Source organism: Eulemur rufifrons, chromosome 16, assembly GCF_041146395.1.
Source record: "Eulemur rufifrons isolate Redbay chromosome 16, OSU_ERuf_1, whole genome shotgun sequence".
NCBI lineage: Eukaryota > Metazoa > Chordata > Mammalia > Primates > Lemuridae > Eulemur > Eulemur rufifrons.
This window is the reverse complement of record NC_090998.1, coordinates 68,605,929-68,631,828: the sequence shown is the minus strand read 5'-3', so window position 1 is coordinate 68,631,828 and position 25,900 is coordinate 68,605,929. Positions and strand designations below refer to the sequence as shown.

The window sequence follows — 25,900 nt, the reverse complement described above, 5'->3', positions numbered from 1 at the left end:
TGTTGAAAAAAACTATCCTTTCCCTCATTAAATTATCTCAATAGATGCATCAAAAGTCAATTGCTTGGCCGGGCATGGTGGCTCATGCCTCTAATCCTAGCACTCTGGGAGGCAAAGACGGGAGGATCACTTGAGGTCAGAAGTTCCAGACCAGCCTGAGAAAGAGCGAGACCCCATCTCTACTAAAAATAGAAAAAAAAAACTAGCCAGTCAACTAAAAATAGAAACAAAAAATTAGCTGGGCGTGGTGGCTCGTGCCTGTAGTCCCAGCTACTAGGGAGGCTGAGGCAGGGAGATCACTTGAGCCGGAGTTTGAGGTTGCTGTGAATTAGGCTGACACCATGGCACTCACTCTAGCCTGGGCAACAAAGCGAGACTCTGTCTCCAAAAAAAAAAAAAAAAAAGAAAAAGAAAAATTCAACTGATTCCATATTTGTGGGACTATATTGTGGGTATATTTGTGGACTATTTATTCTGTTCCCTTGATCTATGTCTCTTCTTTTGTCAACATTATATTGTCTTGTCACTATAATAATAAATAAACTTTGAAATCAAGCAGTGTTAAGTCTTGAAATTTTGTTCTTTTTCCAAATTATTTCTTCTATTTTAAGTTCTTTGCATTTCCATATAGCTTTTAGAGTTAACTAGTCAATGTTTTTGCTGCGATTTTAATTGAGATTGCATGGAATATATAGATCAATAGGAGAGAACTGACATCTTAAAATATGGAAACTTCTGATCCTTGAATATGTTATATCTATCCATTTATTTAGGTATTCTCTCATTTTTCATGACAATGTTTTATAGTTTTCAATGTACGTCTTGCACATATTTTCATAAATTTATCCTTAAGTATTTTTAATTTTTGTTATTTAAGTAGAATTATTATTACTTTTAATTTCTAATTTTTCACTGAAATTATGTAGAATATAATTGTGATTTATATTGATTTATTATTCTGTAACTTTGCTGAGCTTATTTATTAGTTCTAGTTGCTTTCTTGTAGATTCCTTAGGATTTTCTACATAGAAGATTCTGTCATCTATGATTAAAGTTGCTTTTACTGCCTCCCTTTTCAATCTATATTCCTTTTATTTTTTATTGCCTCATTACACTGGCTGAGACCTCTGGTACAGTGTTGAATAGTAGAGGAGAGAGCAGAAATATTTGTCTTGTTTCCAATACTGGGAGTTAAGCATTCTGTTTTTCATTATTTAGTATGATGTTAGCTATAGGGTTATTTAAAATTTTTTTTTTCTATTGGGTTAAAAAAATTTCCTTCTATTGTAGTTTTCTGAGAATTTTTATCATGACTGAATGATGAATTTTGTCTAATGTTTTTTCTGTATCTATGAACATTATCATATAGTTTTTCATTTTTTGCCTACTATTGTGGTGAATTACATTGATTGATATTTGAATATTAAACTAACCTAATATTCCTATGACAAACACCCCTTGGTCACATATTGCTCCTTTATTAATTTTTCTTTTTTCTTTTTCTTTTTAGAGATGAATTCTATTTATGTTGCCCAGGCTAGAGTGCAGTGGCTATTCACAGGCATGATCATAGCACAGTAGATTACTGGGCTCAGGTGATTCTCCCTTCTTAGCCCCTGGAGTAGCAAGGACTACTTACTGGCTGGCTCCTGGCTTACTCTTTTTATGTGCTGCTAAATTGGTTTGCTAAAAATTTTTTAAGAAGCCTTTTTTTAACATCTATTTTCATGAAGGATATTAGTGTAGTGTTTTTTGTGATATGTTTATCTGATTTTGGTATCAGGATAATGCTGACCTCATAAAGCGGATTGAGAAGTAGTCCCTTGTCTTCTATTTTTTGGAAAAGTTTGTATAGTACTGATTTTTTTTCATCCTTGAATATTTAGTAGAACTTGCCAGTGTAACTATCTGAGTCTGGAGTTTTTTGGTGAAAGGTTTTGTAATATGAATTATTTTTCTTTAATAGATATAAGATTCTTCAGGTTATTTATAGTTGTCTTGACAACCTTAGATAGTTTATATCTTTCAATGAACTTGTCTGTTTTTTTTTAAGAAATGAAATGTATTAACATAAAGTTGCTTATGATGTTCCTTTATTAAGTTTTTAATATTTGTAGGATCTAGTGATCTCCCTTTTTTCATTTTTGATATTGGGTAATCTAAATTTTTTTTATTTTTTCTTGATCATTTCATCTAGAATTTATCAATTTTATCAAGCTTGTCAGAAAGCCAGCTTTTAGTTTCATTGATTTTTTTTCTATTAATGTTGATTTTGTATTATTGCTATCATGGGATGGGGTGTTCTAAAATCTCAGTTAGGTGAATTTGGGAGATAGCATTGTTCAATTTTTTCTATAGTCGTATTCATTTTCTGTTTCCTCGTCCTATGAATTATTGACAGACTTAGTATTGAAATTGTAATTGTTGGTAGGTCTACTTCTTCTTTTCGTTTCATTGATTTTTACTTCATTTATTTTGATGTGCTATATCTGGTGTTATTAGATCTGTATAAATTTAGGATATTTTTTCTTTTTGCTTTTTTTTTAGAGACACGATCTCTCTCTGTTGCTCAAGCTAGAGTGCAGTGGTATAACCATAGCTCGCTGTAATTTTGAACTCCTGGGCTCAAGAGATCCCACCTCAGCCTCCAGAATAGCTGGGACTACAGGTAAGGGCCACGACATCTGCCTAATTTTTAAATGTTTTTTTGTAGAGAAGGGCTCTCACTGTGTTGCCCAGGCTTGTCTTAAACTCCTGGCCTCAAGTGATCCTCTTGCCTCAGTCTCCCAAAGCACTGGAATAACAGGCATGAGCCACTGTGCCTGGCCTGAATTTCTTTTTGATAGTGTATTGATGAGTCTCTCTTTTCCAAATAGAACAATCTGCCTTTTGATAGAAATATTATGTCATTTACATGTACATTATTGATACAATCAGGTTAAATCTGCCATTTTATTATTTTGTACTTGTCTCATTTGGGTTTTATTTCTCTTTATCTCTCGTTCTGCCTTCTTTTGGATTAATTGGGTATTTTTTTTCAGATTCCATTGTATCTCAACTCTTAGGTTATTAACTGGGTCTATTTATTTTTTTAGTGATTGCTTTAGGTTTAAAATATATATATTTATCCTATCATTGTCTACCTTCAAATAAAATCACAATCATTCAAATGTAGTGTAAGGACCTCACAACTGTAAACATCCAATTCCTACTCCAAAGCCTTGTATAATACTATAGTTGTCATATATTTTGCAGTCACATATGCTATAAATCACACAACATGTTATTTTCAGTTTAAGCAATCTACTTAAAAGAGATTTTTTAAAAAAGATAAAATGTCTTTTTATTTCTCATATACTTAGCATTTGTAGTATTCTTTATTTTTTTGTATATATCTAAGTTTCCATCTAATATCATTTTCCTTCTGCCTAAAGAATTTCCTTTAATACTTCTTGTAGTACAGTGTTTATTTTGACTGTAATTTTGAAAGTTTTTTTGTGGGGGTAAGGTATTCTAGGTTATCACCATTTTCTAGTTTACATCATTTTTGGTGAGAAGTATGATATAATTCTTATCTTTCCCTCTATATAATTTTATTTCTTTCTTCCCCTGCTCAGATTTTTTAAACTTTTCCCTTTATCAAAAATATGTTTGTGATATGCCTGGGCATGTTTCTTAAAATATTAGTCTGCTTGGATTTTGTCAAGATCTTGAATCTATGGGTTGATAGTTGGAATTTTTTTAGCCATTATTTCTTCAAAAAAATTTTTTTTGTTCACTCCTTTCTTTTTGGAACTCAAAATACACATCTGTATGTTATACTGCTGGATATTGTACCAAATTTTATGGTGTTTCTGGTAATTCCTTTTTACTCTTTTTTCTCTGTGTTTTATTCTGGATAGTTTCCATTCCAGTGTCTTCAAGTTTGCTGATTTTATTTCTTCTTCAGTATCTTAATGTGCTATGGACTACATCCAGTGTTTTTTTTTTTTTTTAATTTCAGATATTATATTTTTTCATTTCTAAAAGTTAAATTTGAGTTTTGAAATTTCTTTCTTCCTCATGCTCCGCTTTCTTGAATTCTTATATCATATTTAAAATGACTGATTTTTAATGTCCTTATCTGCTAATTACATCATTGGTATCATTTATGGTCATGTTTCTTTTGACTGATCTTTTTTCCTGGTTATGAGTTCTATTTTGCTACTTCTTTGTATGCCTGGTAATTTTTGATTGGTTGCCAGATATTGTGAATTTTACATTGTCGGGTGCTAGATTTTATTGTGTCCCCTTAAATCATGTTAGAATTTATTATAGCATAGAGTTAAGTTATTTGAGATCAATTTTCTCCTTTTGAGTCTTGTCTTTAAAGTTTTGTTGGGGTGGATCCAGCACAGCGATTAGTCTAAGACCAACATAGCACCATTTCTAAAGCTGGTCTCTTCTGAGAATTCTAGCCTGTGGCCTGTGTACTATGAGATTGTTTTACTTTTGCTAGTGTGCATGCAAGTGCCTTCCAGTTCTGACTAAAGTCCAGGAACTGTTTAGTCAATTGTCTTCTGGTGGTTTTACCCCCCAGACTCATGGAGTTGCACTCCATGCATGCACACATCGGCCAAAGATTTGATAAAAGCCTTCTGCAGGTGTTCTGGCTGATGCTTCTCCGTCCCCCTACCCCTCAGTCACCTTAACTACTTTTATTCTGGTTTTCTGCTCCACAAATTCTAGTGGACATGGTCTCCCAAACTCTATGTCTATTCACTCAGTAAGAATGTTGGGCTCTGTTTGTGATTTCCCCTCTGCCTGTGGACTGGAAACTACCTACAAGCAGTTAATGGTATAATTATAGGATTCATCGTATTTGCCTCCCAGTCCAGTCCAGTCCAGTCCAGTACTGCTTGTTGTCCAATGCCTACAAGAAGTCATTTTATATAATTTTGTCTGGGTTTCTAGTTTTTTTTTTTTTTTTTTTTTGGTGGAATGGAAATTACTATAACAGTGAAGCCTCTGTATTAAGCATCTCTTTTTATTCTGATGCTTTCACATCTGGAGCCTTCCTGAAGTTGGAGGGACTGCCCCTTCCAGGGCTAACTAATTCCTGGAGATAACAAACAGTCACCAAAGAGCATCCCTTTCAAATGCAAACCAACCAATCCAGAGCCTATATCCCAAACACCACTTTTATCAGGCTCTTACACTGGGCCACTATTCGCTTGCTCTAATTACCCCAGGGCTAGGCACTAGAAAACTACAAATAGCCCCTATACCCCAGAGCCCAATAAAATTACTCAAGTTAACCAATCCTAATCCTGGTTACCCTGCCATGTTTTCTTTCCACTCCCTCTGTCTCCTGACCGACCCTGATGCTTCCTCATGTGGCTCCTTGTATGGCGTGTTCCCCCTTGTTTTGGGAAGTACTCATGAGTACCAAACTATCTTTTCAACAGCAATCTTCTTATCTGTCGGCCTCACCATACTTGAGTCATAATAAAACCCACATTTTGAAATACCTTCATGCTTGCAAGCAGAAGTTTAGTATATTTTTTCTTGAATAAAATAATGTCTGTAAGCACCTGGCACATAACAATCATTGAACAAATGCTTATGCATCCCTTAACTTGATCTCAGTATTCTAACACCTTGTCTTGACTATATATATTGATTTCACTTTTTTCCGTTTATTTATTTTTTAATTTTTACTTTTTTTAGAGCCAGGGTCTTGCTCTGTTGCCTAGGCTAGAGTGCAGTGGCACCATCAGAGCTCACTGCAACCTCAACTCCTGGGCTCCAGTGATCCTCCTGCCTTGGCCTCCCAAAGTGCTGGGATTATAGACATGGGCCCCTGTCCCCCAGCCAAGTTTCAGTTTCTTTTCTTATTTAATGTTCTACTCTCTCTCCATCCACCACCTCCACTGCTATTATCACACTCAGCTTGAAAGCGTTATCTTACTATTCAAATTTTGGGTTTTACTCCTTCCTTAAAATCTTTTATATTTAAATCTATCCCACCAATCTGTGACATATTGAAATGGAAACAGGCTTACCTGCTAAGCATTCAAACCTTTTTTCTGTTGTTTTTGTAAAATTTTTAAAATTTAGCATACACTTCTTTCAAATTTTTTCAAGGAACTTTCAGTTGATATCTTTTTTTTTTTCTTATTTCCTTCCTATTCCATTCCCCCAACATGCAGTAGAAATTTCCTCCAAGCTTTAGCTTTATTCTATTTAATCAAGATGTCAAACTTCTGAATAGCATTCCATTTCAGAATTTGGGGTGGCATTCACATTCAAAAATCTGATAATTTCCCATCCTGAATTTCTCCTAGACTGGCCTCCAATATATTCTATATCTTTCAAAAAAGTAACTATAAATATAGCAGGTGAAATATTAAGATGAGTGTGATACCTTACCTCCGTTTTGTTTTACTTGGTTTCTTTATTATAAGGAGGGTTTGAATTTAGCATATTACTCTTTAGAGATCTAACCAATCCTACAATTTAAGTGTTTTTTCCCATTACTTGAATAAGTTGTAATAAAATCTAGAATTTGCAATAATTTTTAAGATGCTAAAAATTGTGTTAAAATAACTAAGTAGATTTGACATGAAGGTAAATGCCGGCTCTGAGGATGAAGTAAACTCCATCAGCAAACGCTGCTACTTTGGTCAATTGTGACTAGATTTGTACAGGTTGCATGCCTTTTCATGTAAGGCCATAAGAAATTTAGGGTATATACACTCTAAAACACTCTTGTGTTAAAATTTTACATATATTTTTTTGCTGATTCTTACCTGAAAAGGGCTCAATTCATTTTGCAAATCCCTATTCACTTATTTGTGGTGGTGGGATGGGTCTGACTGATAGGCACAAGATTGTGAAATGGAAACTGGGACACGGATAGTTTTCTTAGTTTTTCTTGGGTGAAGAGATTCTGTCAGTATGAAAATGACAGATATTTGGATCTTTGGGGAATAATGGAAAAGCTGAAAGATATCATTATCACAGAATGGATTTTGTGTCATTTTTGCTTCTCACTACAAAGGAAGATGTGAAAATGGGGTTTGCTAACTTTAGTACTTCATAGCCTAAGACAGTCTATGCTTTAAACCCCAGAGAATTTTTTTTTTTTTTTTGGTACTTATTTCAGAGACTCTGAAGTCTAAGTGATCATTAGATGAAAACTACACTTTTATTTCATTGCCCTATTATACCAGATTCTTAGGGAAAAGCCACTGACATACACTGTGACAGGTCACTGAATCCAAAATGCTATTTAAATTTTATAAAATCAATTTTATGTTGTGGCTGTTGATAAATCTTGGCAACCTTTGATTGATATGTCTTTTTTTTTTAAATCCACTTTGCCTAAAAATCAACCCGCTTTAAAATTGATAGCTATATCTCAATCAGATGCTTTTATGTGGTATGAGTGAATTTTTAAAAAGTGCTTTTTCTTTTTTTTTAATCACCACACGACTGTCTTTCCTAGAAACAGTGGTGGGACCGTAACATGCTTTTTACTTCAGGGATATATAAAACCCCTCCCATGCTCATGTATCTCAATTGCATGCTATTCAGTATTCACTTGAAGTAACCTTTGGGCATTTTTTTAAAGGGTAGATTCTAGGAAAAATAAAGTTTATATTCTGTTTTCAGAGTCCAGAGTCTACATCAGTGAGAGCAACCTGAGAACCAACTAACGAATCTTAATTGCAATCTGTAATCTCATACAAGGTATCCCCATTCAGAAAAATATAATAACAATCTGCAGAAATTGCTTTCAGGATTTCTTTCCCCCAGAATCTGTGGGTTAGAGAGGATCATCATGTGAGTGAGTCAGCCCCATGCCAAGTCCCATAGCAGGTTGAGGATTCATCAGGTCAAGCGCAAAGTGAAACATTTGGGGACCCCATATCTATATGGGAATGTTGTGGTCCTTTGTGCTGTTCTGGGTTTAGAACTGCCCTTTCCCAGCATGGGCAAAGCAAAGAGAAAATCCTACAAACCCAAGATAGGGAAAAGCCACGGTACACATCTTTTTTATCTTTGTGCCTTTTACCGTGTCTGGCACAGCGTAAGTGTTCAGGCGTGGTTAGCCCACCATTGCCATTAACTGTATTACCCTGAGACAGCCTGGACAACCCACTTCAGCTTATTGAAACCTGGTTTCAACATATGTAAAATGGAAATAATAATAATTCCTACCTTGAAGGGATATTTTGAGGCACTAATGATACAACACATATATCAGAATGTATCTTTTTGATAAGACTCAATTAGAATGCTTTTATTTTACAAAAAAAGTATTTGGGCCTATATATTTTATTTTTCCTGAATTGGATTATTATATAAAGAAAATTTTAAAATTACTGACAATCTAATTTCCAAAAAGTGTCGCCTCTGAGGATGTTCCCTTGAATTTTGTATCACCCTTTATTTTTTTACACAGTTGTGTTTACATCCGTATCCTCATTTGTGCCTTTAGTAACCTTGTACACAGGCTGTGAACTTGTCAGGCCTCTAAACCCCTTTGCATTGGCAGCCATACCTTGCCCCTAGGACAGGATGACCCTCTCGGGGGTAGAAAAAGAATGGCAGTTCTTAGAGTTACTCATCGCCTGAAAATATCCCTGCCAGCCAGGTGTGACAGACCAGGGACATGTTTTGGGACAGCCAGGAGCAACCTGAGAGCTAACCCTTAGTGATACTACCTGTCATCTTTGGGGCATATCTCATATCTCCATCTAATCCAGCCTCCTCTCTGTACTGGAGCATAATATTTCTAAAACTCATACCTGAGAGTGCTACCCACCTCTCTCCCTATGTTGCCCCCGACCCCCACCAGAACTTAAAAGCTTTCACTTTCCTGTTGTCCCCATAATGCTGTCTAAATTTCTTGGCATGAAACAAAAAGAACTTTATTACTCAACTCCTGACTCAGCCTTGCTATTTCTAACCCTTACCCTATCCACAAACCCACACATACTACCCCAAGCCAGTTTATGCTCCAGCATACTAAACTACTTTCAGTTTCAGGAAAGTTTCCTTCTACTCTTGCACTCATACTTTCACACACTCACCCAGTCTCTTTTTCCTTATAACTCCTACTTGTCCTACAGTTCCAGCTTACATGTCATTTCCCATAGGAATCCTTTCCTGATTGGTAGAACTGAGGTAGGTACCCTTCTATGTACTCTTTTAGTTTACAATACTTAAACTGTGTACACAAGGTTTGTCATAACTTATCATAACAGCTTGTCTTCTTATATGGAATATGTCAGTTTACTTGCCATCTTCCTTCTGAAATATAATCTCCCTGAAGGCAGAGATTATGTCTTATGCACCTTTGTATCCCAGAAGTCTAACACTGCCCTTGGTTTGTTGCAAATGCTTGGTTTGTATGAGCAATGGCTGGATGGCTGAATGCATCATTAATTTTCAGTGATATCCTTGAAAAATTGTGAGACTGTGCTTATATGTCAGCAAAACAAAGAGTCAATTTTGAATAACTTCTAACACTCTCTAGATTGTATAGGAATTATAATGATGCCTATTTTTAAAATAATTTCAGATTTTGGCAATACAGAAAAAATTCTGAATCTTTACACCTAAGCATTCCATGGACACATTCCAACTCCATAAATGAGGGCTGGGAATGGTGGCTCACACCCATAATTGCAACTCTATAAATGTCAAAAAGTGATGGTCACATCACATTGAGACACATGGAAATCGGCTTGTCAAGTATTTTAAGAGTCAAGAATGCTGAACATTCTGCTAAACTGGGAATCAGCATGGAGTGATGCAAAACTGGATTAAATATAAATGTGTTTAAGGAGGACTTTTAAGCCCCATCTATATTCCCTCTCTTGGAATTAAAAGGTTTTATCAGAAATATCGGGTAGAATTCTAGAATTTTAGAGCTGTGTCATTTAGAGCTGGTTTAGATTAAAATGCTTTCTGTTGAAACTAGGTCTTTTTCATCACTTATGGAGTAATCAAATTCTGACAAATATTGTTTTCCAGAAAAAAGTTTACGAGCAGCACTTCAAGATGTTTGAAGCAGGACAAATAACGTGAGAAAAAGCATGAAATGATACATGTTTGAGTTGATGTTAACAAAAATGAGAGAACATAGCGTCTTTAGTGAAACTTATTTAACTATAATGACCTGTATTGCATTAAGAGGGGCATAAATTCTCAAGAAAATGATGAATTACAGTGAGTTGTCAGTGGTAGCACACACAAAAAATTTTTGAGAGCCGAGAAGCTGTGGTTAAACGAGGGAATATTCCCTGAAATCACTAACATGGGGTCAAGAAAATATTTGCTAAATTTATTTAGTGGCAAAGTCAGATTTTGGTCTTAAATAGAGAAGTTTGACTCAATCTTCAATTTTCCAGCTGAGTTGCTGGGTGCTGCAGAAACACATATACTGAGACTCAATGTTATCACTACTCTAGTGAAGGAGCTCAGGAAATTTCACCCCAAAATATGACTCCTTGGTACAGAGTATGTTGAATTAAAGGCCCTGAGAGATCAACAGGAGTTGGAAGGGGCCTTCCTGCTTCCTTCATTAAAAACCAGACCCATCAAAAAGAACAATGGATTTCCCTTCCCTTCCATGTTATCTCAATATATTACAAGAAAAAAGATCAAGAATGCAACCAGACTTGGCCCAAATTATTTTAAATAAAATACCTCTCTCTCAGGTTAATTTAATTTCCAAAAAGAATCATTTACAAGTCAATCTGTTTCCCTCCATCCGTTCATTCTCCCAAATATCTATTCATCCTCCCTAGTAACCACTTATTGCCACTCAACAGAATTACCCATATTCCTTTTCTCCACCTTCTCTCTAAAATGAGGGTATGTAAATTTCTGGACCCCACCTGGGATATTGGGTAGTCACTCTGTGATTCTCCCCATGCACATGGTCAATAAATCTTATTTTCTTATTAATCTGCCTTATTATGAGTTGATCTTTCAGTGAGCCTTCTGGGGAAAAAAGGAAGTTTTCCCTTGCTCCCACAGTAGATACACCCTTTCCTTTGGGCATATTCTGTACATTCAAGTAAGTGCCTATCAAGTTAGAGACACACTAGCAGATCCTTTAATGGGAAAAGCTAGAGTACTTTGGTTGTGGGAGAGTCATCTCCTCTGCTAGCTGCCTGCTGTTGTCTTCATCATAATATTTCTTAACTGCCTGCTTGCTCTTAATGACCTGCTTATGAAAATAATGACCACAGAGAATGGCCAAGGGATACGAAATCCCTTGGATATTCTGTTTTAAGGGTGAACACTGACCCAGAAGATGGGTTTGAGGTTATTTTTCAAAGGAACTCCCTGTAGACCAATGAAGAAAGCACAAGAGTAGTAAGGGTCACAGATCATTAAAGCACATGGAAGTTGACCTGCCAAGATTTGAACAGAGTCAAGAATGCAATAACTTCGATCTCTGAAAATTTACGATGATTACAGCAGGAAATGTTGAAATTAAATCAAGAAGCTTATTTTTTCCCCAATCCCCAAACTTCATTGTGTCTTCATACTAATAATCTACATTGGCCATTTAACAAACATAGCACACATAGCAGTTTGGCCACACAGTCGGGTGGCATTGATCTTTTTTCAAGTGATTCAACTGTTTTTTGTTTTGTTGTTTTGTTTTGCTTTCATTTTCATGCCATCTGGTAAAGATTACGTCTGGTGGTATGATGAAAAGAGTTTAGGCCTGGGTTTGGAGCTGGACTAAGCTCCCAATTTTGACACTAAATGAGTGGACTTAGGCAAAATCCTTTTTTTCTTTTTTATATTTCTTATCCTCATCTATTAAGTGAGATAAATGGGGGCCCATCCAGCTCTAAAACTTAATCTTATCAGTGATTCTTTGATTAAAGTAAAAGTGTTCAAAACATTGGGCCAAAGGCTTTCTGGTTCCTAGTGAAGATGTGTGTGATCTCACATGGCAGAGCAGATATAGGCATGGTGTTCTGAATCACATGACACAGGCATAGTTAAAACATCATGTTTAACATGCTCATCACCATGTTTTCTGGACAACACAGAATAGGATGCCCTTGTTCATGCCCATCTAATAAACCCAGGCTTGGGGTAGAGCAAAGGGCCTTAAGGTGATGAGGAAAGCTGAGCAATGGAATAAACAAACTCCTTTCATGTTTCTGTTCTTCTTGGTACAAGAATAGAAAACTGGATTCAGCATCAATTTGATGATTTACAAGAAGCTAACAATGATAGTAGTAGCAACCATTTATTGAGCTTTGACATGTCAAAAACCACGCTAAGTCTCATTTAATTCCCCCATCAACTTTAGAAGATGCTTAATCTTATGAGAAAATGAAAATGGGGCCCAGAGAGGTTTGGTAACTTGTCCAAGATCACAGAGCTGATGACACGACACTGCCAAGAATATAAACTCTGTGCTGTTCTTATACAACGCTTTGCTTGCATGTGAGGTAAATTAGGGAGGATCCGGAAAGGATAATGAGTAAATATGGCTACTAGACCCCATAATGAAACTTAGTGTTTAATCAGAGTAAACCAGGGTCACAATAATTTCCACTGAGGATACTATTAGAGTTTTAATTTACATAAAAACTTCTTATAAAAATAATATAGCAAATATATGTAATAAACTTTAAAAATAATCAGTCTCATCTACCCAAGATTATTTTATTCTTTTAAATCGCTACTAAACATTTTTCTTAGGTGCACATATTTCTCACTCTTTTTAAAAACATATATTGATAGACAACTTACTATGTGTGCCAGATATTATTTCAGCCCTAAGCATAAGGTGGTGATCACTGAGCAAAATGCCTTCTCTATGGAGTTTTATCACAATGGAGAGAGACAGACAGTAAGGAGTAAGCAAATAAATTAACAAGATAATCTTAGATTATGAGAGGTAAATATAAAAGAGATTTAAAAGGGGATGTAATAGAGATTTTTGAGGTGCTAGGTTGGGTGATCAGGGAGGCTCCTTCTGAGGAGCTGCCATTTGAGCAGATTCCTGGCCAATGAGAAGAAACCTCATGCAAAGAGCCACTGGAAGGATGTTTCAGGCCTGAGGCTGTGTGTTGGGAATGCACTTGTTGTGTTTGAAGAAAAGAAAAGAGGCTGGGGTCCCTGGAGTGTAATTATAACAACCTGTAATACAATTTTTATGTTTTTCCCTGAAAAATATACCATAAAATATTCTTTAAATCTATACAATCTTTATAAGAGATTGATTGTCATTTTCAATAATTCGTATTTTTCTTAAATGTCAGATGTTTCTACTAAACCACTCCTCTCTTTTGAGATCTTGAGGTAACTTTCAATGTGGAAATGTTATAAATAATGCTGCAATGCATATATCCTAGTATACTGCTTTTTGTTTTTGTTGAACTATTTCTATTTCTATTTTTATTTTTTATTTATTTATTTATTTTTGAGACAGAGTCTTGCTCTGTTGCCCAGGCTAGAGTGCTGTGGCATCATCCTAGCTCACAACAACCTCATATTCCTGGGCTTAAGCCATCCTTCTGCCTCAGCCTTGCGAGTAACTGGGACTACAGGCATGCGCCACCATGCCGGCTAATTTTTTTTCTGTATGTATATTTTTTTAGTTGTCCAGATAATTTCTTTCTATTTTTAGTAGAGATGGGGTCTCGCTCTTGCTCAGGCTGATCTCAAACTCCTGACCTTGAGCGATCCTCCCGCCTCGGCCTCCCAGAGTGCTAGGATTACAGGCGTGAGGCACCGCGCCCAGCCTGTTGACCTATTTCTTTAGGGTCAAATAATTGAACATGTTTATGACTCTTTATGCTAATTTTTAAAAAAATTTCATCATTGTTCCTGAAAGTATGAGTGGCTATTCAGATTACTATAAATTCCTAATAACTATAAGTTTAGCCATAATTCAACATTAAAATAAGCAGACAAATTTATCAGGATTTGTATTTATTTACAATACAAACCATATATATTCTTTCTTAAAGAGTTAAAAGGTAAAGATAGCAACAAAAAAACTATAATCTCACCAACCAGATATAACTCCTGGTAGGTATATGAACTTCTCTCTCTCCCCTCTCCTTTTCTGTGTGTCTGTATGTGCATGTCTGTTTCCCTATTTATTGGTGATTGTAGACAACTTTGTCCATAAACTGTATACTCAAATAAGTAGAAAGCTTGCCATATTTTGTTTTTATACTGAAATGGGAACTGTTTGGGCTAGAAAATGTCTTATAACTTCTTGTTTCCAAAAGAAACTAGCTCAGTGTTGAACAGAGGGAGTAAAAGAATTATAGAATTTTGAAATTTTAACGTTGCAAAGTCTCTGATTTACTCAATTTATTTTATGAATGGAGAAATGGGCCTAGACACATTATGGTTTTCCCGAGAGTTGCGTGGCTAATTTGTGGTGAGTTGAAATTAGAGCAGAGGTCACTTATCATTTGATCCAGTATTCCAGAAACACTTTTTGAGATTGCTTTATGTATTTCTTCCGGCCCTCCTAGAACCTGCTGTTGAAGTGATTACATGTATTGTTAAAGATATTGTCATGTTGAGATTTCTTTAGAATTTTTTTCATTGAAATGGAGTTCTTGTAACATGCAATTAATCATTTTAAAGTTCAAAATTTAGTTACATTTAGTGCCTTCACTAAATGTATAACTATCGCCTCTCTCTAGTTTCAAAACTTTCTCATTACCTCAGATGAATACCCTATATCTCTTAAGTAATCGCTTCCTATTCCTCACTCCTCCAATCCTCTGCCAACCACTAACATTTCTGTCTCTATGGATTTTCCTATTCTGGACATTTCACGTAAAAGGAATCATACAATATATGACCCATGTGTCTGACTTTTTTTGACTCAGCACAATGTTTCCAAGGTTTACCCATGTGGTAGCATGCATTTCATTCCTTTCTATAGCTGAATAATACTCCACTGTACATATATATATATATATATATATACACCACAATTTGTTTATTTATTCACTTGTTGATGGATATTTCTTTTAGCACTTTAACAAACCAAATATGTGTTTATTCACTGAAAGCTTCTAATTACAAGCTCTATGATTTCCAATTTAATCGCATGTTAGATTAATTATATCTAACATTCCTTTATCATTTTATCCTTTTTAAGTCAAAGAATTGATGTCCCACTGCTGCAGTAAGTTTTCCTGTCATATATTTAATTAATACCCAGTATTACCGTTTTTTAGAATGTTGTTACCATGTAGAACCATGTTTGACTTCTATTTATAGGTATCTTTTAATTGACTTTTGACTGTCATCTTCCACTATAGGATTTGTGAAGTATATTTCGGGGTAAGTGCATCTCATTGTGCTAGGCTGAATATGGACCCCCAAGGATGTCCACATCCTACTCCCTCAAACCCATGAATCTTACCTTATATGGAAAAAGGGACGTTGCAGATGAGTTAAATTAAGGATTTTGAGATGGAGATATTATCCTAAATTATCTGGGTGGGCCTGATGTAGTCACAAGTGTCATAAGAGAAGGGCAGGAGGTCAGAAGGAGTAGCAGGACTTATAACGACAGACCCCCCAGGTCAGGAGCCAAGAAAGGGAGGCAGCCTTTAGCAACTGAAGAAGGCAAGAAAAATGGATTCTCTCCTAAAGTCTCTGGAAGAAACGCAGCCCTGCTGACACTTGGATTCTAGACTTCTGACCTCTATGAGAGAATCAATTTCTGTCATTTTAAGATACTAAGATTATGGTAATTTGTGGCAGAGCCACAGGAAATTAATATACTCCACTCAAGATAAGCAATTTTACACTTAACACTAAAGTTTTATAGCAACCATATTCATTAACGTATGTATTTATATTCAACTTACATATTGCCAATAGTATCCATTGATTTGACAACCTATGTGCTGCTCAGCATGGCTTCTAAATAAGAATAAAGACCTAGAGGAAGTTTGTCATAAGGAATGGGACTGATATTAGCAAAATTTTATCTGCTTTGGCATTGAATAAAGCTGTTAACAATTAGGAAAAGTAACAGTTTTCAAGTATGTCGAAATATTAGTTTCTTTGAATGTCTTAAAGGCTATGTGTACGTTCTTTAATAATAATATTAATTTTTTTTTACAATATTGTGTTTCAAAGTGTTCATGTGAATATCTCTTCTTTTCAGTCCAAATCCTCATGTGACTTGAAACAAACACAGATTATGAGGACTAAGTGTCTGGGTTTTCACACTGGACTCTGTAGGGAGAAACTGGACCACTCTTGACCTCATAGGTGAGAAGAAAACAATAACACTCATTTTTTTTGCAGAATGAAAAAATAGCAAAGTGTATTAGGAAGCATTTTGCAAAGGTAAAGAAAGAGTTCGCTGATTATGAAAACAGAACTCCAAGCTCTTTTTTTTTCTTTGAATTTTTGTGAATTTGCCCCCAAAATCCTAGTATTTTTCTTATCTTTTAGCCAACTGAATGGTCATAATTAGTACAGCTCTTAACACAGGAGCTTCTTAAAGCTCCTTTTCACTACCTCAGGGGCAGCTGCTCCTCAGTGATGTCATGTTTCCTTCCTGACCTTGGGAATGACATTTAAAAGCAACCGTTTCCAGGGACTAAAAGACACAGCTTCTGAGTCTCAAGTCATGCTACCAAAATAGTCCATTAACTGTGCTTTCCAGCTTAGTTACATCATAATGAATCAGTCTCTTCTCAGACTGTGTTGATGACTTTTCCCCACCTTTATCAATTTCAGTATAAATGTGTCCCTGCCAAAGGCATCGGGAGGGGACTAAGGAAATCCTATAGGAGAACAATGACAGGAAATTGACATAGCCATTAAGAAGTCTGGAAAAATTAAGTTAGAAGAAAGTGGGGCTTGGCTTATTGCCATTTTTGGAATAAGAACTACAGGCAGGGATGGCTTTAGAAAAGTAAACATAAAACTTAAAATAAGCACGGCTATGTGTAAAGTGCATTGAAATAAAGGTTAATAGCATGAGAAATAGGAATAATGGTAGGAAATTACTTGGTTGAGGGTTGAAGGTAATAACCATTGTAAATTAAGGTTTGAATTTTTTTGTTTATTTGTTTGTTTTTAAGACAAAGATTTCCCTGGGCTCAGAAACATGTGGTGGCCAAACTTCTCAGCACAGAGCTAATTCATCCACCTGGGGCTTTAGAGAAAGGAAAGCTTTGTTTTTCTTAAATATCTGCAAGGAATTATGTTGTTAAATATGCAGAGGTTTAGAGAGTAGTCTATGATTACAAATCTTAGATAAATAAATGCAATGTGTTAGGATCTGGTTATTTGGAAAAAATGACCTCATTGAGGGTATGACACAATAGGAAGAAAATTTTACATTTATTTTAAAGGAAATTCATCACTGATCATTTTGACTTCATTTCTATGTAGGAATCATACGTCCATATCTAAAGGCAATTAGGGAAATGAATAACAATGCAAGAAACCGTCATGAATGACCGAATGAAGCATGTGAGAATAGATCATGCCTAAATTTATCCTTGTGTTGTAAAGAGCTCATTCTTACCTCTCTGCCTGTTGATTGCAAATCATTTTCTTCCAGACCGGAGAAGATTCTATAAAGTAAAACTTTACCTAGGTAAAAAGTGACCTGATAGAGTAAATCAGAAAGATTGTCAGCTTTGTAGGTTTTCAGAGTTTGGAGAGTCCTTCAGGACAATCTACCACAATTGTCTCATCATCCAGTTAAGAGGGTGAAGCTCAGAGCACTTCAGTGCCTTATTTGGAGTCACCCATCACTAGAATAAACAGGGCTAAGTACGAGATTTTCTGATTCCCAACCCAGTGCTGTCACAGAAGACTTATTGGATCAATAAATTCTTCTCTTAATTAATTAATCTTTGAGCCTATAGTCAAAGAATATGAGTCAAATGCTTTATCACTTATCCTCAAGGCTATAGTAAAGCATATTCCTTATATTAAGTAGACAATGGCTGGCCCTCCATATGCAGAAAAAGAAAAAGTGCCGTGAGAGACCCATTTTGGGGATGTGGCATGGTAAGTTTTTCAGCTGAGTGAACGCTGGCCAGGATCCCTTGTCTCCTGGATCCTAAGGGCCTTGGGGACAGTCACTGTATCTACCTGAGCCTTTGGTCAGTTGGATCTACCGTTGTGCAACCCTTAGATTTTAAACACAAATAACACAGGGAAAAAGAAAAGTCAACGTTCAGTTTAAAGAAAGAAAACCCTATAATGTGATAGGTTCAACTGTCTGTTCCGTGCAAGAGGGCAGAATGGGGCCATTTTTCTAATTTGCAGTGAGATCAAGAAATCCAGAGAGAACTCCTGGGAGCAGCAGGGGGTACTTTATCCTTTTGTCTAGAGAAGGAGCATTTCCTTACTTTGTTTTGCCTAGTCTCAGCCAGAGCTTAGTCTAATAACTGGGTATCTGGCAACACACGTTTATGCATTTGTTTAAAAACATGTATTGAGTGCAAAATATTTAATCTTTTATTTTTTATGATGATTATTATTTTTTTAGAGACAGGGTCTTCCTCTGTTGCTCAGGCTAGAGTGCAGTGGTGCGATCATAGCTCACTGCAGCCTCAAACCCCTGCGCTCAAGCAATTCTCCCTCCTCAGTCTCCTGAGCAGCTGGGATTAGAGAGGCACATGCCACCATGCCTGGCTAGTTTTTCTATTTAATTTAGTAGAAATGGGGAGATATTTAATCTTTTTAAGTTTCAGATTTATCATCTAAAATAAGTACATTATTAGGACCAGCTTCAACTTTGTTGTGAGGATTAGATAAGTACTTGCATGCAAAGTGCCTGGTACTGTCCCTGACACACAGGACGTGCTTAAATATCAGGAATGATGATGCTGAAGAAAAAGAGGAGGAGGAGAATCACAAAGTGCTATTCCAGATGCTAAAGGAGCATTTGTGATCCTTGACTGCAATGGAACCTTCCATAAAGAAAGCCCCTTGTCATGGCAGGACATGGATTACAAAGTAAAAAAAAAAAAAAAAGATTCTGGATTTTTAAATTTAGACAATCTTCATATTAGACTTGTTGGAGGTGTTCTTCCAATAACTAAAAACAAATGGATATTGATTTCATGAAAGAGTTAATCCAGGATAGATTTTATTATTAACAATCAACTCACTTCCAAAAAAAGAATTTGAAGTAAACTAATAAAAGGCATGGGTACCTTGGCATTATTAAAACAAAGATGAAAGAATGAAGGCTAAGTGATTGGTTAGGGATGGTTACTACAGTGGTGCATAAAACTCACGGCAGTAGTTCCTGGCAGCAACAATTCTCTTTATAAATATTTAATAAAATGAAGCACATCAATTTATATTAGATACATTTTCCCTGGCTTTCCACTCTGAGGTGGAATTTATCATGTAGATAGTGTCCTTAATAGTTTTTATTAGATGAAGCTATTTCTTTTATAAACCTTCATAAAACTTGAGGGCTTAGTGTTTAAAAATTACATTCTCTAAAGGCATTTCCACAGGGAACAAAAGTAATCAAAAGTGATACAGTTTAGGAGTTTGGATTTTCGATAATTCGAAAAGCCTCCTCGAAAGGAGGCTTTTTGAGATTGATGAGAATATCATGTATACAATACAGTCCCTGTTGTATATTCATTGACTAATGCAGATTTTGCCCAAATCTGGAGAGCAATTAACTTGAGAGTCATCATATGTGCCTAAAATAGAGTTATTTTCAATTGTTAAAGAAGATCCATCTGCTTTAGATAAAATGGCAGGCATGCATTTAGCAACATTATCTATTTTGTTATAAAAATTGAAGAACTTGACTTGTGTTCTTATGCAAATTAAAAGGGGGCTTTCACAGGTGGGTTGCAGGCAGGCAAGCAGGGCAGACAGGGCAAAGAAGCTTCCTAAAAACCTTTTTGAATCTCAAATGCTCACTCCCTTGAAACCCCAGAGGTCCTTATTATTGAGCACTAGTTCCTAACTAGGGATCTTCAGTAACGGTACTTGAGGAAATTTTTCAGAATACTCTCTTTACATACCTACCATATTTGAATCTTCAAGAGTGAGACCTGGGGTTAAGTATTTAGAAAGTAAAATTCCCAAGAGATTTTGGTGCAAATCCTGAATAAGAGCTCTGGCCCCAGAGTATCAGGAGAAATGTGGCCTAAAAGGATATGAGGATAAGAGTTTAGTTTCTACTGTCTAAATGTTCTCAATGCAGTTCTAGAATATTTTGTTTTGAGAATACTAGCATTTCTGTAGTTCTAAAACTTGGGTTATTTGCAAAATATAATGCAAGACAACTAATTGGGTTTTCTATAGAATGGATTTACTTAGAATCATCCCTCTGCATGTCAAAACATGCCAAGCACTTTGGGTTTGGGGGAAAATTATGTTGAACTTGTTAGTAAACTCAGGTTGACATGGTATTTAAGACCACTCCTAGAACTCCACACTGATATCCTGTGATTGGTATAGAGATCGGTCCTATTTGACATAGCAAGAAGGCACACATCCTATAAAAAATTATTTGTATTATTTATTTAAGACCCACTTCTTTCTAAAAAGACTTGAAGTGGTATATAAACTCTTCATGAGTAAGTTGAGGAGGAGGAATACTGGGAGAGAGTCCAGTTTTATGCAATTTTCTTTTAGTATTTGATCCATCATGAATCCATTTCTATTCATTTCAATTCCTTTTTTGGTCTGAATATGAAAGCCTTCTGGGATATTTGCGCTGTTTCCCTTAGGATCTCAGCTAGATCTCACTCCCAAACTTACATCTTCTGCCCTAAACTCTTCAATGACTGCTTGAGATCTCCACTTACATGTCTGGTAGGCAAATCAAATTTAATATATCCAAGAAAGATCTCTTGAGTCTTTCTGTCTCTCACTCCAACCTTTTATTTTTCTAGTCTTCTACATTTTTGTTGCTCATTCTAAAGCCTTCATATTCTACTTTTCTCCATCTGTTTGCAACCACAGTCTTGAATGACACAGGTCTACAAAATCAACATTTATGAGTTACCCTGTTAAATTTGAAACCAATAAGGGCGAATGTGTAAACTTTAAATGCAGGTAGTCAGTATAACAAAACACATAAAATATTCTGCCTCATTAGATCACAACACCACCATGATTTTTCAGGAAGGATTCAAGGAGACAGTTCAAGAGAATACTTACTTGTTGATTCATATTGTTCTAGAAGTATGCTTTCTAAAACTCCTGTTTGTAGTGATATACACATTTCACATCTTTTTATTGTTTTTCCCTGAATCCTCTATCATATGTGAGAACTATTTATGCCAGCCTTAGTTTTGCCAACTCTGGTACTTTTAAGGAATGTAGCTCCTGAGTTGGTGCAAGATTTCTGTAGGTCCATATGATTGGAAGGTAAAGTATGAAGTGTGGATTGGTGTCAGAGAAACCAGGGGTTAGGTTATGTACCTTCCCAATCAGGAATTTAGAGTTTATCCTGAAAGCAATGAAAATACAATTGACTTTTACTTAATGACTTCCATTTGTTCTTGAAAATGTTGCTACTAAGTGAAAAGTCATTAAATGGAAAAAGAAAAAAATATTTTCATTGCCTTTAAAGGGAAATACTATCACATGTTCCACCCCAAATCCAGATACACAAACAAGTTTTACATATGGAAAAATATATATCACTTGAACAATGAAAACACATTTCTATAGGTAAGAAACAAGATGTTAAAAGTAAATACAGTCTGTATATAATATCTCAAAGATTTATTGGACTTTTTAAAGAAAGAAGACCTACTTACGGGTGGTGGAGGAGAATGTGAAGAAAATCTTGGGAGGGGCATGTGGTTACCTTGCCCTCAAACCTCACTAAAAATATAAAGTTGTAGCACACATATACAAACCAAACACACACACAGACTTTTAAGCTAAAGGATTGGCTAACATGAAAATAGCACATGATCACAACAGACTAAAGAACCATCCCTCCTCATCACTCTCATTCAGAATATGTAAGCAAAACGACATGGTTTAGATTCAGCCAAACATTGTATTCACATCAAATTTGTCCTTTGTGTCAAGTAAATTGGCAATATGTCTTTGTCTGAAATTTTAGTGGCTAAATATTGCTCTTTACAGTGTATTTATTTAATGTGTTATATAACACATTATATAATTGAAAAAAATTTTTCTAAAAAATAATCTAACTCTTCAAGAGCTGTGATGACAAATAGTCATTATCAGTCATCATGAGATGTTGTAAATCCTTAGCAATGATAAAAGATATTAAGCAAGGAATGGGCATAATCAGATTTGGCTGCTCTGAATAGAATCAATTCCAGACAAGCATTTATGTAGCTGAAAGACATGAGATAGAGAATTAATGAACCGTAGCACTATTAATAGTTAGCCAATAAATTTGATAGAATTTGCTGATTGTATGAAAGTAGGAAATGTTGAGAGAAAGGAAGTCTCAAGTAATTTTATGGATATTAGTGTGCTCACTTAGAGTAGCAAGAACAGGTTAGGCAGAGAGATCACAAAGTCTACTTAATACCTGTTGATTTTCAAGTCTCTGCAGGAAACCTAAGAGATATCAAGTAGGTAGTTACATGAGTTTGGAGCTCAGGAGTGAGATCTTGACTGAAGCTAGAGGTTTGATAGTCATCATTATCATATGGTGTTTGCAGCCTGATGACTAAATGATATTGCTGAGGGAGAGAGAACAAAGGGGACGCAGGGAGAACTTAAGGGACACCAAATTTCAAAGGGTAGGCAAAAGTAGAGTTCATAAATGACATTGAAAAGTAGCTGCTAGAGATAGGAAAAGCAAGAGAGCGCAGTGTCGCAGAAGTAAAGAAAACATGTTTTTTCAAGAAGGGAGGGTAAAGCATTGAGTGGTCAGATAAGATAAGACTAAAAATACATATTGGATCTAGCAACAAGAGAATTCCAGGTTATTTTGATAAGAATAATTTCAGTGGGATAGTTTGGAATGTGTTGAGGAATGTGTTAAGTTGGAAAGAAACTTGAGAGAATCACCTGGTATAGCTGACATCTTTAAGCATAAAGGTCAGAACACTTATATTCAGAAACTCAGAAACTCCTTTGGGAAGATCTCATAGCACCTATCTCTCCACCAACTGCTTAGCTGTACAACGAGAGATGAGAACAGCTCTTACATGCATCTCACTCCTTCTTTTGTGTTCCCTTCTACATAGTGGCTCAAATGGATTTTGTTTTACTGGATTTACTTTAGAATCTTGACTTTCAGTATATTATAGATTTATGTTCCAATAACAAGGTATTTTGCATGATTGGAATAATTTTTCTATGGGAAAATAGGTCCTGTCTTCTGATAGCTTCACGCAAGTTGATCCTGAGAGTACCAACATTTCTCAAGCATATAACTCGTGTTGGTGGTCACTTGATGGAATTTGGACAAGGATACCAAGTATTTTTTAAAGTGATTCTAAATGATCTTAGGAAAGGCAGAAATTATAGATTTAACAAAATTTTTTCGTGAAAGATGCACTGCTTTTGTTGGTTTGATTGTATGCTTGGAGATTATGTTCCTAGATTAGTATCAGATGGTTTTAAATGTAGTTTATATAAGACTACAATTTGAAAAATACATTTAGTTGTGCCATTTAATTTAATTCTTTCAAAAACCATGTCAAATAGATTTACCTTAAGTAACTTCTCTACAAATTGTACCCTTATTAAGAGGACTGAAAATGAAAATGAAAATCTGAGTCTTGTGATTTCAAGTCTTCTGATGTCCAATTGAGAAACTTTTATTCATGAACTTTTGTTTATGTGTTTATGTATTTATTTCTCGGCTGTCTTAAATAGGATTTTAGATGGCAAAGAAAGATGCAAATAATAGCAAGATAAAATAATTAAAAATAAGTAAGAAAGAGGATGAAAGGAAAATAATGACCAGTGGGGTAGGGTTTGAAGTCATTATACCAAATACATGTTACATAATCATATAAACCTCCTAGGAGTAAGGCCATAAATTATTTATTTTTTTTATAAAGAAGTATAACTTACATAAGTGCTCTAATCTTAAACATACAGCTCAATGAATTTTCTCACATGAATGTACACATAACCACCTTGATTAAATTATAGAACATTCCCATGATCCAGGCGGCTCCCTAATTGTTCTTCCAAGAGTAACAACTATTCTGAATATTATCATATGTTAGTTTTGCTTGTTTTTGAACTTCATACAAATGGCATTATACAATTTGTATCTGGTCGCTTTTACTAAACAATATGTCTGTTAGAGTCATCTATATTTTTTCTAATAGGTGTTTGGATTTTCTTTCATTGTTATGTAGTATTTTATTATATGATTATATGACAAATATTGTTGAACATTTGGTTGTTTCAAGTTTTGGACTCTTACAAATAAAGCTGTTATGAATATTCTTGTACGTGGCCTTTGGTGGATAAAAGTCCTTGTTGTTTTTTGAGTATATTCCCTGGAGTGGAATTATTGCATGGTATTCTAGCTTTAGTAGGTCCTGCCAAGTAATTTTCCAAATTTGTTATACCAATTTATACTTTGATCAGCAGTACAAGAATTCCCATTATCCATATTCTCACCAAAATTTTGTGTTTTCAGTCTTTTTAATGTTGCCATTTTGATGAGTGGGCCATGGTATTTTATTGTTCTTTTAATTTGCATTTCTCTGATGACTAATGATGTTGAAAATATTTCCACATTTAGTGGCCATTTTGATATTTTCTTTCATGAATTTTTTTTGAGTAGCTAGTCCATGTTTAAATTGGATTTCTTATTAGAAATATGTATTAGAAATATTTTCTCCCAGTTTATGGCTTGCCTTTCCATTCTCTTAATGGTATCTTCTGATGAACAGAAAGCTTTATTTTAATGAGGTCCAATTTATCAATATTTCTTTTAAGTCTAGTTCTTTTTGTGTCCTGTTTGAGACATTTTTGCCAGTGTCAATGTCATGCATATATTCTTCTAATTATTTTTAGGCCATGCATTTGACTCTAAGAACTTTTTAATGGCCAAACAAAAGAAGAATGCACAACCAAGTAGAGAATTCATAGTGTTCTAAGGTGAAAAATAAAATAGTTGTTCAAGCGCTTTTTACAACATCCCTTGATATAACCAATTACTTCATGCTAAAGGGCAAGTGATTATAAACACTTCTGGAGTCAATATAAAGCAGATTTAATTCTGGGTAGATCACCAAGTGTCTAGGTAACTTCCATAAATAGTATTTTCTTCAGTATAACTTTCAAAAGGTTTGAGAAACTGTGAGTATAAGATTTTACTGCCAAAGAAATATTGTAAACCAGTTATTTCAGGTTGCCAGTTTATTACAGACTATGTACTTTAACAGTTGGGAAACTGATGAGGAAACATTCCTGCATAAAAAGTGACCCTATTACAGGTGGAATATGACTGGAAAAAGCAATTTTGGCACAGTCAAATTACCCATTAGGCAGCTAAAATGCTTGTGAAGCCTGTCAGCAAAGCATGGGCACTGAGATAAATTTTTTTTTGCAATAGTTTGATGTTTCAAACAATTACTAAAATTATCCATTGTGTGAATAGTCAGGTTGGATAAACTGATTTTACTTTATGCTTTAAAAAAATTAAATGATAGGGATGGGTGACACCAAAAGTCTTGTTTTTTACTTATGTCCCCTAAATTTTGCCTTCTTCATAGGTTAGAAGTAACATCTTTTGACATTATATGGCATTTGCTTCTTATTTTTAAGAAATAATTGGCCGGGCGCGGTGGCTCACGCCTGTAATCCTAGCACTCTGGGAGGCCGAGGCGGGTGGATCGCTCAAGGTCAGGAGTTCGAGACCAGCCTGAGCGAGACCCCGTCTCTACTAAAAATAGAAAGACATTATATGGAC

General features: G+C 35.3%; 1 protein-coding gene across 2 annotated transcripts in view; it reads left to right on the top strand.

Moving 5' to 3' along the window:
* Positions 1–25,900, top strand: part of LOC138397221 (uncharacterized protein C9orf85-like) — a 360,452-nt gene that overhangs the window by 129,908 nt on the left and 204,644 nt on the right. For both annotated transcript variants that reach the window (XM_069491188.1, XM_069491187.1), the window contains exon 2: positions 2,548–2,668. In XM_069491188.1, the coding sequence (XP_069347289.1) occupies positions 2,548–2,668 (121 nt within the window). The remainder of the gene's footprint in view (positions 1–2,547; positions 2,669–25,900) is intronic.